This window comes from Mus musculus, chromosome 13 (assembly GCF_000001635.26).
Source record: "Mus musculus strain C57BL/6J chromosome 13, GRCm38.p6 C57BL/6J".
Taxonomy (NCBI): Eukaryota; Metazoa; Chordata; class Mammalia; order Rodentia; family Muridae; genus Mus; species Mus musculus.
In genome coordinates this window covers 49,702,095-49,715,636 of record NC_000079.6, presented here as the reverse complement: position 1 = coordinate 49,715,636, position 13,542 = coordinate 49,702,095, and the positions used below count along the sequence as shown (strand labels likewise).

The following is a 13,542-nucleotide window of genomic DNA, read 5'->3' as shown; positions in this document are numbered from 1 at the left end:
CAAGTATTACTAATTTGAGGAGGTAAAAATTCCTGTTCTTGTCAGATCACCTGAGTCTTTTTCCTTTTACTAAAGATGAAGAAGGCCAAGTCAAACTCTGCTTTCCTCTGCGGAGGGACAGCCCTTAAACACTGGCACCCCCACCACAGGTGCACATGGGCTCATGAGGAGATCTGCCACACTCTGGAAGCCCACCCTCACTGTGGAGAATGGCCCAGTCCTGATAGACAGACGAATGAGTGGAGGGCCAGCCTCTCTCTTGTTTGCAGGCCACAGGGAGCTGTGTGAAGGTACACAGCATGGGACAGGGTGTAGGATTCACCTATGACATGGAGATTCTGAACAAGCTCTCTAGGCCTTTGCAACCTAAACAGGATAGACTTCAGGAGTAGGAACGCTTCAAGCTGTAGCTAAAAGTTCTCTAAAACCTCATGCATTTATTTATTTCTTCTGGTGGGGTTGGGGGAGAGGAGAAGAGAAGAGAGAGAGAATCCTAATACCAACAAGACGAGGGACCTAGAAAGGAGCTGAGGTAGAGACAGTATGCACACGCCCGGGAGGTCATGGATGGCTGATGGCATCCGGGACAGTTTTTAGTCCTCAAAAGACTTCTAGACTTGGAAATCACCAACTACAAAAGCCTAACTCCCCATACAGAGGCCCGACAGTTAAAGCATAATTGCAAGGCACTCTGAGGATGATGACACGAGATACACCTGAGCACAGGGCTGCTTTGTACCTGAGGGCGTCCGCACCATACTTATCGATGATGGAAACTGGATCTGGGTAGTTCTTTTTCCGCTTGCTCATTTTTTGGCCATCACTTGTAAAACAGAAAGGAGATACCAAGTAAGTGAGTAAATAGAGTTGCTCTTATAGACGGATGGGGACTGCAAGCAGACACGCAAGTGCTAATGGAAGAGGGTCAAATGTGTACTGGTGAAAGTCGCAATGGCAGGGGTGGTTGGTGTCTATCTGTTAGGCCTTTTATATTCATGTTATTTTTGTGACTGTGTATGCACATGAGCTTGGTGTGTGTGCGTGTGTGTGTGTCTGTGTGTGTGTGTGTTTATGGGAGGCATGGGTCATGGCACTCAAGCAGAGATCAGACATCTCCTTCCATCTTGATGTGGGTTCCAGGGATCCAAGTCAGTCAAGTAGCCAGGCTTGCAGGAAAAGTGCACTAAGCCAAGTAAAGTCTTTTAACGCCATGGTACAGCTACGTCTTTAAGGGAGTTCCAAGGTAGGGGTGGAGCAGTATCTGCCATTACTCCCTCACAGACCGTGACCACAGAATACGACCCTCAAGCTGTATTGGTCATGGCGTTTTAATCACAGTGATCGAGACTTTAAAACACATGCCCAATAGCTTGGCATCCCAGCGCACAACAGCGAAAACTGTTACCTGTGCAAATTAGAAGCTGGTACCAACTAAACAGTGACAGCTTTGTTAAAAACAAAGCCATGCTCTACTGTGGGGGAAGATGGCTACAGAAGATGGGTCCCAGGAACACAGGGAGAATCACTGTGTATTTTTACTGACTGAATAGAGTTGATGCAGCAAAGGAATTCTAAGACACTGATACAACTAAAAAATAATTCTCCATAGGAGACAAAGCCACTGGGAGGAGTCTGCTGTGGTCCTGGAAGTCACAGGATCTCTGAAATCCAGAGTTTCCTTGTTGGGAACAAAATAAAGGGGGGGGGGCAGGGGGGAAAAGTGGGAAAAGGGAAAAGATGCCCAATGCCCCGCCAGAGTTTCCCTATTCTCTGCTCAGTCAGGTGTGGGAGGGCTGCTACCTATGCTATCCACTCATCCCTGGGTGGGCATTCCTCTATCCCACTCTTCAGGGGGTGGCCAAGGAGCAGCCCTACCTGCCCCCCCCCCCAGCTACTTTGCTAAAGCCACCAGGGTTGTGGGAGAGTGGAAATAGGGGAAGAAGTTCCCAACACTGACCAGAGTGCGCAGTGGAACTTGAAGGGCAGAGACTCTCTATGGTTTAAGAGCTTTATTATAGAAATGCAGAAGAAGAGAGAGAAGAGAGAGAGAGAGAGAGAGAGAGAGAGAGAGAGAGAGAGAGGAGAAAAGAAGACAAAGAGAAAGGGAAGAGGGAAGAGGAGAGAGAAGTGAGAGGTAAAGGAACAAAGGAGTAAGAGAGCCTGGTGGGGGCTGAGCACCCCTTTTTATGGTCTTCACTGTTGCTAGGTAACTGGGGAGGAGTCAGAAGCTTGGGCCATTGCTTATGTGACCACTGACCATGCTTCTCTTGTAGTGGCTGTGGAAGGTGGTACCTTAGGCAGGGGCCGGAGTTCCAGGAGCATGAGGGAACGCCTACCATGTCATGTAGGTGAATTATGACCATTGGGGTTCAGACCTCAGCTCGACTGGAGACCAGCCTGCAATTCCCCACATTTCCTCATGTTACAAAGATGACATTAAAAATCCATGTCAGGAGTGTAAAGACAGTGAGACATGACCACCAACAAACTTGAGGAAACACTCAGCTAAGTCACCTTATCTCTTGCTAGTGACGTCACTAGAAGCACTGTGCTACTACGACCACTGTCTGGTGCCTGTCTCGCTCTGTCTCTAACAATGGAGTCTTCCTACTTAAGATGCATGGAGCTACACAGAGATGGACCGGACAAGAGTATGAAAAGCAGGAGCATAGGGGCACAAATGCCTGTAGCCTCTCCTGTACTTCTTGGTCTCAGCAGTCAAACAAGCACTAGGGAAACCAGGAATGTTAAGCACACAGTGTGACACCAGTCTGCAAGGGAAGGATGTGTACACGCTTTCCCACCCAGGCTGGGAGACGATGCAGGTGACAGCCTAGTGATCTGTGCTGTGTGAGTGTGTGTGTGTGTGTGAGTGTGTGTGTGTGTGTGTGTGTGTGAGTGTGTGTGTGTGTGTGTGTGTGTGTGTGTGTGTGTGTGTGTGAGTGTGTGTGTGTGTGAGTGTGGGTGGGGCCAGACCACACCCGAATCCCCCAGACTATCAAGTTTATCCCAGAGTCTTCTTCCTAGACCTTATCTTTGTTTCTCAATGAGGAGAGCCTACCCTTAGGGGAGATGTCACATGCACTTTATAGATTGGTGATCTCTAGGCTGAGTGTATGACCCAGACAATAAATACCAGATCTTGGGCTCTTAAGCTATAAAACCACTCTTCCTGGTAGAGGTCACATGTACTTTGCAAAACAGTTCCCAAACAACCATGCTTTAAGCTTTAGAGGTGGTTGTTCCCAGAATACGTTCTTCCAAAATTGTACTTTAAATATGTCTAAAACCAACTGCCTGCTGTCAGACTCTAGACACGTGCACCAACACCAGCTACGCAGTGTTGAGCCAGGCTTCCTTCCCCTGGCCTCAGATGGGTTGTCCCTCTGCACTGGCTGAGGGCTCCACACAGGAGCAGGGGCAGAGCATGAGATCACAGTGCACTCGTGTAATCGCAGTGCTGGAGAGGCTCAGACTGGCGGGAGGGAGGTAAACCTGCCGAGGCCGTTCGGCCTCAGGAAAATAAAACACTGAAAAACTAAACTAGAGGGAGCGTAAGAAGTTAGAGACCGGTATGCAGAGCTGGAAAACGGGTGGGGTTCTGTGAGTTGAAGACTAGCTTAGTCTACAAGATTAAGATCTAAGGCAGCCGGGCTGCATGCTGAAACCCTGTCTCAACAGCCAAAACCAGCATGAGATTAGAAGGAAGGGGGCGGTGGGGATCAAGGTTCCTCTCTTCACAGAGAAATAGTGGGGAGGGCCAGTCAGAACATGGCTACAGAGGGGGTGGGTGTACCTGCCTTGCCAAGATGAGGCCATTCACAATCACATTCTTGAAAGGTGGCTGTCCAAAGAGCGCTGTGGCTAGCACCAGCAGGGTGTAAAACCTGGGGGAACAACAAAAAAGCCAGAATCATTCATTAAAGGTAGAAACGGAATCCAAGCACAGGAAAATGTATATTTACTCACTAGACTTTTAGCTTTGATTCATTATACTTCTTAAAGTGGAGGTCAGAGGACAACATGTGAGTGTTGCCTCTCTCCTTCCGCCACGTGGGTCCTGAAGAATCCCCTCAGGTTGTCTGACTTGGTGACCAGTGCATTTACTCACTGGGCCACCTGGCCAAGCCTGTATTATACATCTTGATAATCATGTACCAAGTGATAGCTACAGATGCATCTTGCCCACAACAGATCACTCAAAGTTAAGAGTCTGATTGGCGAAACAAAATTTTCTTAAAACAAAAGCTTGCAGTGAGAAACCATGGGCAACATATAAGGCAGACCCAGGACTTCCAGAGTGGCCAGAGGAGAGGGGTCATGTTTCCTGTGAGATCCTGTGGCACAGACCATGGCATAACAAAACTCAAAATGCACTCAGACCGAAGAACCAGGAAACAGTTCCATCCCGCAGGGTCAGAAGCCTCTCCCGTGGGCAGTGCTCACAGCCTGGGATACTCTTTTACTCCACGGACTCGCTTCCTCTACCAGAGAGGCGATGCTCCTGCATTACCCTGACCTGCTCCTGTACTTCAAGAGCATCAAGGAATGCAAAATGAAGAATGACAGAGCTCAGACCAAATACTCCGATACAAATATCCGTCCTAACATCCCTTTCTGTTCCACAGGATGCTGCCTGGTGCCCTGGAGGCAGCTCAAGCAATAAAAGGAAACAGGAAGCAGACAGATGAGGACAAGCAAACCGCCAGGGAAGTTTACCAATGGCCAGCCTTCACTTCGCCTGGAGAAGCATGCTTATGCTTTATTGAGAAAGCTGGCCCTCCTTAGAACACAGAAATCTGTGGGGCCAGAGAAGTAAGATGAGTAGTTTCAGAGACCAAAGTTCAATTCCCAGCACCCATATCACACGGCTCACAGCAGCCTGTAATTCTAAATACCAGAAAATTCAGACTCTCTTCTGGCCTTGGCACTGCGCTTACATGCACAAGCCACTCGAGTGTGTACACACATATACATGCATTTAAAAAAAAAACATTAAACAACAAAAGAACCCTAAGAAATGTGTTCCTGGAGGACCCTCTAATAGATTCAAATGGGAGGAGCAGAGGACCACAGCAGCAGTTCTTCAAGAGCAACTCTGCGGTACCATCAGCAATGACTGCCCTGAGTGAGCGTCAGAACACAAAGCCTGCACATGAGAAGAAGGTGACTGACCTTTTCCCAGTGAGCATGACAACGCCGCTTCAAACAGGGCACCGACTACATGAAACTAATACCAAAATCTCTCCATATACCCGGGGTTTTTTTTTTGTTTGTTTGTTTTTTGTTTTTTTAGAATGTTAACACATAATGACTAGACTTAAATTTCGAACACATTCCCAATTACCTTCTAATTTCTAGCACCTTCTGTCACTGTAAAGATCATTTAAAGTCTGAGTAAAAGATTTTAAATAAACAGATTTTAAATAATATATACGAAGAGTTTTGTTTTAATTTACCATAGAGATATATTCCACTGTGTGAAATAATACAGACTATAACAGTATAGCTTTGTGGTAACAGAGATTCCTACTGGAAAGACACGGTGGTGTCCATGCTGATGGGAAGAGCAGAGGGCAGGACATTGTCTCCTCTCTGCATAAGCACCAGGCAGAGGCATGTGGGCATTTAGAAACTCATGCTTGGCGCCGGGTGTGGTGGCGCATGCCTTTAATCCCAACACTCGGGAGTTCGAGGCCAGCCTGGTCTACAGAGTGAGTTCCAGGACAGCCAGGGCTACACAGAGAAACCCTGTCTCGAAAAACCAAAAAAAAAAAAAAAAAAAAAAAAAAAAAAAAAGAAACTCATGTTTGGTAAAGCAAAACCAACAGAAACACCCAAAGAAAGGCCGTGAGTAACGTACCATCCTCTGGTTTGATCGATGCCTTCAGCAATGAAGTCTGCAGGAAAGGCATCCTCAAACTCGCGCTTGCTCTCGAACGGATAATGGACCTGGGCATAGGGCATACTTCCACTCTCGAACCAGCAGTCAAACACCTCAGAGACGCGCCGCAATGGTGCTTTCCCGCAGCGGGATGGGATGGTCAGGTGGTCGATGCTGACAAACAGAAAAGTTGCCAGTTCTATTCACTGGGAAGAACTTAACAGTTTAAGGGCCAATCTGACAAGACCACATTCATGTGTCATGCTACAGTACTTTGGTGAGTGGGGGACTACATGTACAGTGGTGGTCCTAGAAGGTTATAAGGGAGCTGAAGTTTTTCTTTTGACTTCTGACATCAATGGCGGTGGGGGGATGTGACATAATGCTTTATTTATATGTTCCTAATGACAGCATGCAAATAAAACTGTGCAGCAAGAAGAGGCACAGCACATGAGAGTTCGCATGACTCACAGGGGTTAAGGGTGACCCATAAACAACTATACAACCAGTTTATGTATCGACCACTCCGGTTTTTTTGTTTGTTTGTTTGTTTGTTTTTGTTTTCTAGTTCTGAGGCAGGGCATCATAGCCCAGGCTGGCCTTGAACTTGCTATACAGCTGTGAAGGGCTCTGAACTCTTTGCACCTGCCTCTGTCTCCTGACTGTTGATTTCAGCCGTCATGCCTGGATTTTGCTTTAAGTACCATGGTTTATACTTACTCTTCCTGTAAAACTATTTGCCATGCTATGCTACCAACACCTATTTACATTCACATCTAAGTATCCTGACTGTATGAATGGGCCGGAGTGATGAACCTATCTCTACCATCTAGGTTTTTGCTCAGTGTATTTGCTCAGTGAATGGATTTGTCTAACGATGCACTTCTCAGAAGAAGTGGAAAAGTGCACATGGCCTGGAGGGGTGGCCGCCACCTTTCACCTCGCCCTGGAGCAGGAGGCAGAGGCAGAGGCAGGTGGGTCTCCGTGAGATCAAGATCAGCATGGCCTTAGAAGTGACTTCCATGACAGCAAGAGCTACTACATTGTGATACCTCGTCTCAAAAATGGACAGTTGTCCCCAAAGGCTGAGACCATGAGGGGCCCTCAATCTGAAAGGTCGTGCACCGAAGTTATGTGGCATTTCAATCAAGGAGGGAGGGTGCACACCACAAACTAACGTGGCTCATCAACCAAGTAGCTAGTAGGCATGGCTCTGTAACTCCCAGGAGACGGCCTTACCAGGATGACAGCAGGGCAGTGAGTCAGAACTGACCTCTCTCTGTGGAGATCTGAGATTTTTGTTCCCGACAGTTCTTCAAGCTCTGCCACTGATCCAATGCACACTACCTGTCAAAAACCGAAGACGACAGGAACTCCTCAGAGCCAAGGAGACTGTGCTAAGGTCATTTAGGCTGTATGGCTGTAGAAACCTGACTCTCTTTACAAGTGGGCTAATGGAGCACTCTGAGCTGCAGGGCAGCCAGTGCTAGCTTTGTTCCCGTGACTCCTCTTCTGCAGGTCTGCAGCACAGGCCCCTAAACCCACAGCCACCACCTCAACAGGCATTCCTGTGGATTTATCATACTCAATCTCTGCCTAAAATAAATAAAATGTCTTAGACTATTGGCCAATGGTATTTTTTTTTTCTTAGATTTAGTTATTTATTTTATTTATTTGAGTACACTGTAGCTGTCTTCAGACACACCAGAAGAAACCATTAGATCCCAGTACAGATGGTCGTGAGCCACCATGTGATTGCTGGGAATTGAACTCAAGGCCTCTGGAAGAGCAACCAGTGCTCTTAACCCTTAAGCTATCTCTCCAGCCCAACCAATGGCATCTATCTTTCTTTCTTTCTTTCTTTCTTTCTTTCTTTCTTTCTTTCTCTCTTTCTTTCTTTCTTCTTTTTAAATATTTTTATTATGTATTTTCCTCAAATACATTTCCAATGCTATCCCAAAAGTCCCCCATACCCTCCACCCTAGGCATCTTACTTTCTTCCTTGTGCCTGGATCTTGCTATTTAATCTGTCATCTTTCCAATCAAAGGCTAGAACTAAATTATTGTGCTGAGGGGATAATAAAAATAAAAGTGGCCTAATTCACAAGGAGTTGGGATGATCATGCTCAGGTAAAGAACTGGGGTGGAGATAGGTGGACCTGGCAGGGAACGAGGCCCACCTGACAGAGGGGTCAGATCAGCAGGAGGCTTCGTGCTTTCACACAGAGAAAGGCCTCTGCTTCTTGGGCACCCAGGGCTTTTTCTGCTCCTTCCCTTCAGTCCTGAAAAGGTTTCCGACTCAGTAATTTGGCTGTTTCCTCTCATGTCCTTGTATGGAATCCACTACACCCCAGGGCGTTGCTCTCCACACAGGACAGAAGGAAGGCTCTGCCATGGAATTGTGTTTGCCTACGCTAGTGGAAGTTAAGGTATACAATGCTTGCCATGTTTTTTCTTCTCCAGTTTCTCATAAGGTCAGTTTAACTTTCTTTCCTTTTTCTTTTTAGATAGAGTCCCAGTATATTCTCCTGGCTGCTGGCCTGGAACTTTCTGTGGAGTTCAGGGGGCCACAAGCTGGCAGATTCACCTGCCTCTGCCTCCCGAGGGCTGCGATTACAGGTGTGCATCCCCACGACACGAATCAGCTGAACGTGAAGTTAGTTCTAGAACTCAATGCTGTGGCACAGGATGGGGGAAATCAAAGCAACACCCACCCACCATCTAATATGCTGATTTCCTGAAAAAAAAATTACTATTTATTTTTCATTTTACAGAATAAAAATTCAAATCTGCACTTAAATAAAAAGTAACCCCCTAAACAGACTGTCTTACGTGATCATTCTAGAAAGGAATTCAGACAGTCAGAGTCCACATTTTTTAACACCATAGTCACACAACATGACAAAGAACTTCAGCAACAGTCAAGCAACACAGGGCCCAGTCTCACCTCCTCCAAGTCTTCGCTGACCCACAGTGGGATGGGGGTGCCCCAGTATCTGTTTCTGGAAATTGCCCAGTCACGGGCCTCCTTCAGCCAATTTCCAAACCGTTTTTCTCGTACAAACTCTGGGACCCTGTCACAGAGGGATGGCATGGACAGTCATGCAGGAGCACTAGACCAGGTAAAAATTATAAACCAGGCTGCCACCACAAGCCTTTGTGTGACGCTTTGTGGAAACACTATGCTAGGCTCACATCTAGCACATCCTTTGAAAAGACAGCAGAGCACATGTTTGGGAAGCCTCTGTTTTGCCTATTTGATTATTCATGAGGTAGGCCATTTGCCTATTTGATTATTCATGAGGTAGGCTGGCCACTTGCTGTGAAGAACAATTGGGGAGGGCAAAGGTTCCTGTGCTTGGGCTTTCTGTAAAGCCAAGGGCAGAAGATACCCACATACCAGGGACTCAAACTCCCAAACTGGTTATAAATAAACTGCTCTGGCAAACACACACACACTAGTCTTCATCATAGGAAAGCTAACAGTCTGAGTATAGCAAGATTGTTCCTTTGTTTTTGTAACAGGGCCTCACTGTGGCTGTCCTGGAACTCAGAGGTCTGCCTGCCTCCGCTTCCCGAGTTCCAGGACTAAAAGTGTGCATACTATGTCTGGCTAAGACATTTTCCCCAAAGCCAATTCATCCTGTAAGGCATACACAAGCAACACTTGCTTATCTCTAGTGGGCTTTACAAAGAAAATGAGTTCTTACATCTTCTATCATAAGCAGATGTTACTTTAGCTGTATGTGACTGTGTCTTCCTAGACAAATAAAGACAGTTACAAATTATGATAGACGATTAGAGATGGTGAGTGCTTGAACTATCCTCACAGCACATGTCGAGGGCGGAAGGGAGGAGCATGCTCACCAGTAGCACAGGTCGTTGTTCTTCAGTAGCTGGTCCACCATGGGCTCCACCCGCACAAACCAGCTGGGCACAGACTTGTAAATGAGGGGCGTGTCTGACCTGGGACCAGAACACAGATTCCACTAGTCAGTCAGAGGCCTACTGGTACCAAGGGCAAGACTGATTCTAATTTCTAATCAGCATCACTTCACCTACTCAGCCTTCTGCTGACAGTTACTTTTATGTTAGATTACAAGTGTCCAGATCAGCAGATGCCTCAGAAGGTGACAGTACTTGCTGTTGCACCTGATGAACCAACATGGTGGAAGGAGAGAACAGACCTCCACAGACATGCCAAGGCCCGCAGGCACACGCAAAGGAGTACTCACACACAAAGCAAGCAAGTCAATGAAAAACTAAACACACAGACGTCCGAGTCTCCTGTCTCCTTTCAAATGAAACCCAGGAAGATAAAGGCAAAAAGATGAACAAAGCTAGGGCCCGGAGAGACGACTCAGCAGTTGGAGAATGCCTGCTGCTCTTGCAGAGGACCCAAAACTGACAGCCGTGCATACACACAGTGTTTTTAATGGCTCTTCTGAGGGCGAGCGAGCATGACGCACATCTTCAATCCCCGCCCTCAGAAGCAGAAGAAGCACTAAGTTTCAGGCTAGCCTGGTCTACGGAAGAGCTCCAGGCCAGTCAGGGCTACACAGAAAAACTCGGGTCTCCAAAAACCAACCAACCAAACAAACAAGGAAGAAAACAAAAACAAAACAAAACAAAAATAAGAAAAAAAGAAAGAAAGAAAAGAAAATGGTTCTTCTGATGATAGAACCAGGGCACAGAGAGAAAGTGTGGGGACAAAGTTCAGGGCACTGAAGAGTACATTCATTTGAATTTACAGGATGCTCTTACACTGAGGCGGTTATCGCACGGCGCGGAGGAGAAGCCCCACCACCACAGCACTCAGCGGCCTCACCTCCAGCAGAAAGGGTAGCTGTGAGTGAACGTGCCCGCCGCCAGCAGCCGGCCCTGCTCCTTCAACATCCTAATGATATTTTTGTCAGCATCCTGTTAATAAATTAGTCAGTCACTAAAACACCTTGGCATACTTACTAACAATATAAATACATGGCTAAGAGCTGATATTTTATAATGGGTAAAAGGCACAAACAATTGATGTCTTTTGAAAACATCTGTTCTGGGGCTGGAGGCACGGCTAGGAGGAGAGAAGCTGAGAAGCCTGCCCAGGATGCATGAGCCACTGAAGTTCTCAAACATGAAAGTTCACCTGAGCATCAGAAGGCCATGCCAGGACAGACGGCAGTGTACTGCTCCCAACCCCTACTGATGAAACCACAGCACGCTCCCCCGTCTAAGCAGGTCAGACCCTCGGAGTGTGGCTAATAGCTGTCTTTCCTTGTTTTAAGTGCTTAAAATGTTAAATGCCTATGGTAATTCTAAGCGTGATAAGACAGATTACACCCTTCCATACACACAAAGCACAGACCTTCACATACTGCCCCACAAAATGTGTCACTTCCTCTGTGAAGCAGCCTGAAGCATCCACAGGACAAACAGGGACTGAGTCTTTCTGAATAATGTTGAAGTCCATACAGACACGATGATCATCCTGAGACAGACAAGAACACAGGCTGGGGGATAAAAGTGTCTCAGGATAAAGGAGAGCTTGAACTTACATAGATTTCTAAGTACATTTTCAATACTGTCTTGGATACATCTAAGTAACCTTCTACTTCGAACTGTGGTGACTTAAGGACCATCTATAGAATCTCGGCCTTACAGCTGAACTGCAGTTACATTATCTAGCCCAGTCATCTCAACCATTAGATACCACACACGAACATTTTAAAACTCAACCACAGCCGGGTGGAGTGGTGATCATCTTTAATCCCATCATTCAGGAAGCAGAGGCAGGTGGGCCCAAGTTCAAGGGTCTACCTAGTGAGTTCCAGGTCAGTCAAGAATAAAGACTATAGTGAGACATTTCTCAAAAACCCAAAACAAAACCGAATAAACCCACCCACTAAAACAACAACAAAAATGAAAACCAAAAGCCCCCCCTTAAGTTACATTTTATTTGTAATGATATACATGCCTATCTGGATAACAAAAGCCCGTGTGGTGGGAAGGCACAATACTTGACAGACATACAGCACTGCATCCTAAGATGCCGGTACTGATCTCACAGTAAGCATCCCTGTTACTACGGAAACAGGCTTCAGGTGGCAGAGCTCTCCTAGGTTACACCACGATGCCATGATGCTTCATCAGTGGATCCACGTGACACTGAGTGATGCTGCATGTGAGGGGTACTGAGCACTGTACTCGTGACACTGACTGATGCTGCATGCGAGGGGTGCTGAGCACTGCACTGCATTTGCTCATTCGACCTCGCCAGAAAGGCAGACTGACAACACCTCAGGGTTTGACCTGCTTCCAGAAATCAGCAAGAATGTGGACTGTGGGTACAGATTTGGGGGTAAGGAGCCAGACAAAAAGATTCCATTGGTCTTGGCAAGGCAAAGAAGTTTAATGAGAGTCGTGACTCAACAACCCAGGAACAGTGGTCACTGATATTTACTTCCCATAAATATTTCTGCAAGAGTTTGCTACTCACAGCACCAAAGTAAGGAGCCTGGTGCACAACGCCTGTGCCTTCTTCATCCTTCACATAGTGGTCGACAAGCACGGTGAAGGCACCGTTCTCCTTACACTGGGAGAGAAAGGTTGCCAAGTGTTAGATGGAATACAAGGGAGAAAGACCTGAAATTAACATGTAAATAGAGAAGACAAGCCAATTAAGAGGGAGATGCTGAGGAGGAGAGGCGGGAGTCCCCGGCACAAGCTTGGCTAGACACACAAGCTGCGGGTTCGGCAAAAGACCCTGCCTTGGTAATTAAAGTGGAGAGCAGTCAAAAAGACCTGATGTCAACCTCTGGCCTCCACATGTGTGCACACCTGTAGACACACCCACATGTATATGAAGATGAACACACACACACACACACACACACACACACACACACACAACACTGAGAGAGGGGGAGACCTGAAAGTGAACTGAACTCAGTACACATTGAGAAAAGGGCCAAGAGCATTCACAGCAGGAAACGAGCTTACTGCAAAGGCAGAGAGGTGGGGAAGGAAAAGGCCAGCTTGGAGATGTGGTCATCGAGCTGGTCGATGATACAATTCCAACTCATTCAAAGAGAGCAACGTTCTCATACTAAAGCAGAGTTTGGGATTCAGACACACTCCCAGGAACATCACCTCGCTCCGATGATCGAAGACATGGATGTAGAGAGTCACAGCGAAGCAGCCCCACACTTACCTTAATAAAGTAGTCAAACAACGGCTTGTATTTCTTGCCTTTGAGAGAGGCACCAGGAAACCTTGAAAAGGAAGATAAATCCGTAAATCAAAGCAATAAGGCCAGGGAGATAGTTCAGTAAGTAGACTGCTTCCTGCTGAGGCATGACCATTGAGTCTGGATCCTGGAAACGCGTGTAAGAAGCTGGGAACGGTGGTGCGCGCCTGGAATCCCCCAAACTGGAGAGGAAACACGGGGATCCACGGGACCTGCAGGCTTGAGCTTAAACTGGTAAGCCCAAGTTCCATGACAAAGCTGTCTCTAGACTAACAAGGAGAGTGACGGGGGAAGACACGAGGTTTACCCACGGCATACATGTGCACACCCACCCACACATAATGTACACACAAAACAAAAACAAACAAACAAACAAAATCAATCAAAGTAATGAAACTGCAGCCAGAGTACAGCAGCA

The 13,542-nt window shown here is 46.9% G+C and overlaps 1 protein-coding gene and 1 non-coding gene across 3 annotated transcripts in view; both read right to left on the bottom strand.

Moving 5' to 3' along the window:
• The window catches only part of Iars (isoleucine-tRNA synthetase), a 52,138-nt gene that overhangs the window by 18,631 nt on the left and 19,965 nt on the right, over window positions 1-13,542 (bottom strand). For both annotated transcript variants that reach the window (NM_172015.3, XM_006516826.2), the window contains exons 9-18: window positions 13,089-13,149; window positions 12,375-12,470; window positions 11,244-11,366; window positions 10,713-10,804; window positions 9,752-9,850; window positions 8,832-8,958; window positions 7,158-7,231; window positions 5,864-6,058; window positions 3,801-3,887; window positions 740-823 (exon numbers count right to left, since the gene is read on the bottom strand). In NM_172015.3, coding sequence (NP_742012.2) covers window positions 740-823; window positions 3,801-3,887; window positions 5,864-6,058; window positions 7,158-7,231; window positions 8,832-8,958; window positions 9,752-9,850; window positions 10,713-10,804; window positions 11,244-11,366; window positions 12,375-12,470; window positions 13,089-13,149 — 1,038 coding nt within the window. The remainder of the gene's footprint in view (window positions 1-739; window positions 824-3,800; window positions 3,888-5,863; window positions 6,059-7,157; window positions 7,232-8,831; window positions 8,959-9,751; window positions 9,851-10,712; window positions 10,805-11,243; window positions 11,367-12,374; window positions 12,471-13,088; window positions 13,150-13,542) is intronic.
• On the bottom strand, window positions 1,397-1,518 carry Gm23482. The gene has a single exon (XR_003950802.1). It is a non-coding gene; the product is annotated as a small nucleolar RNA SNORA24 (small nucleolar RNA).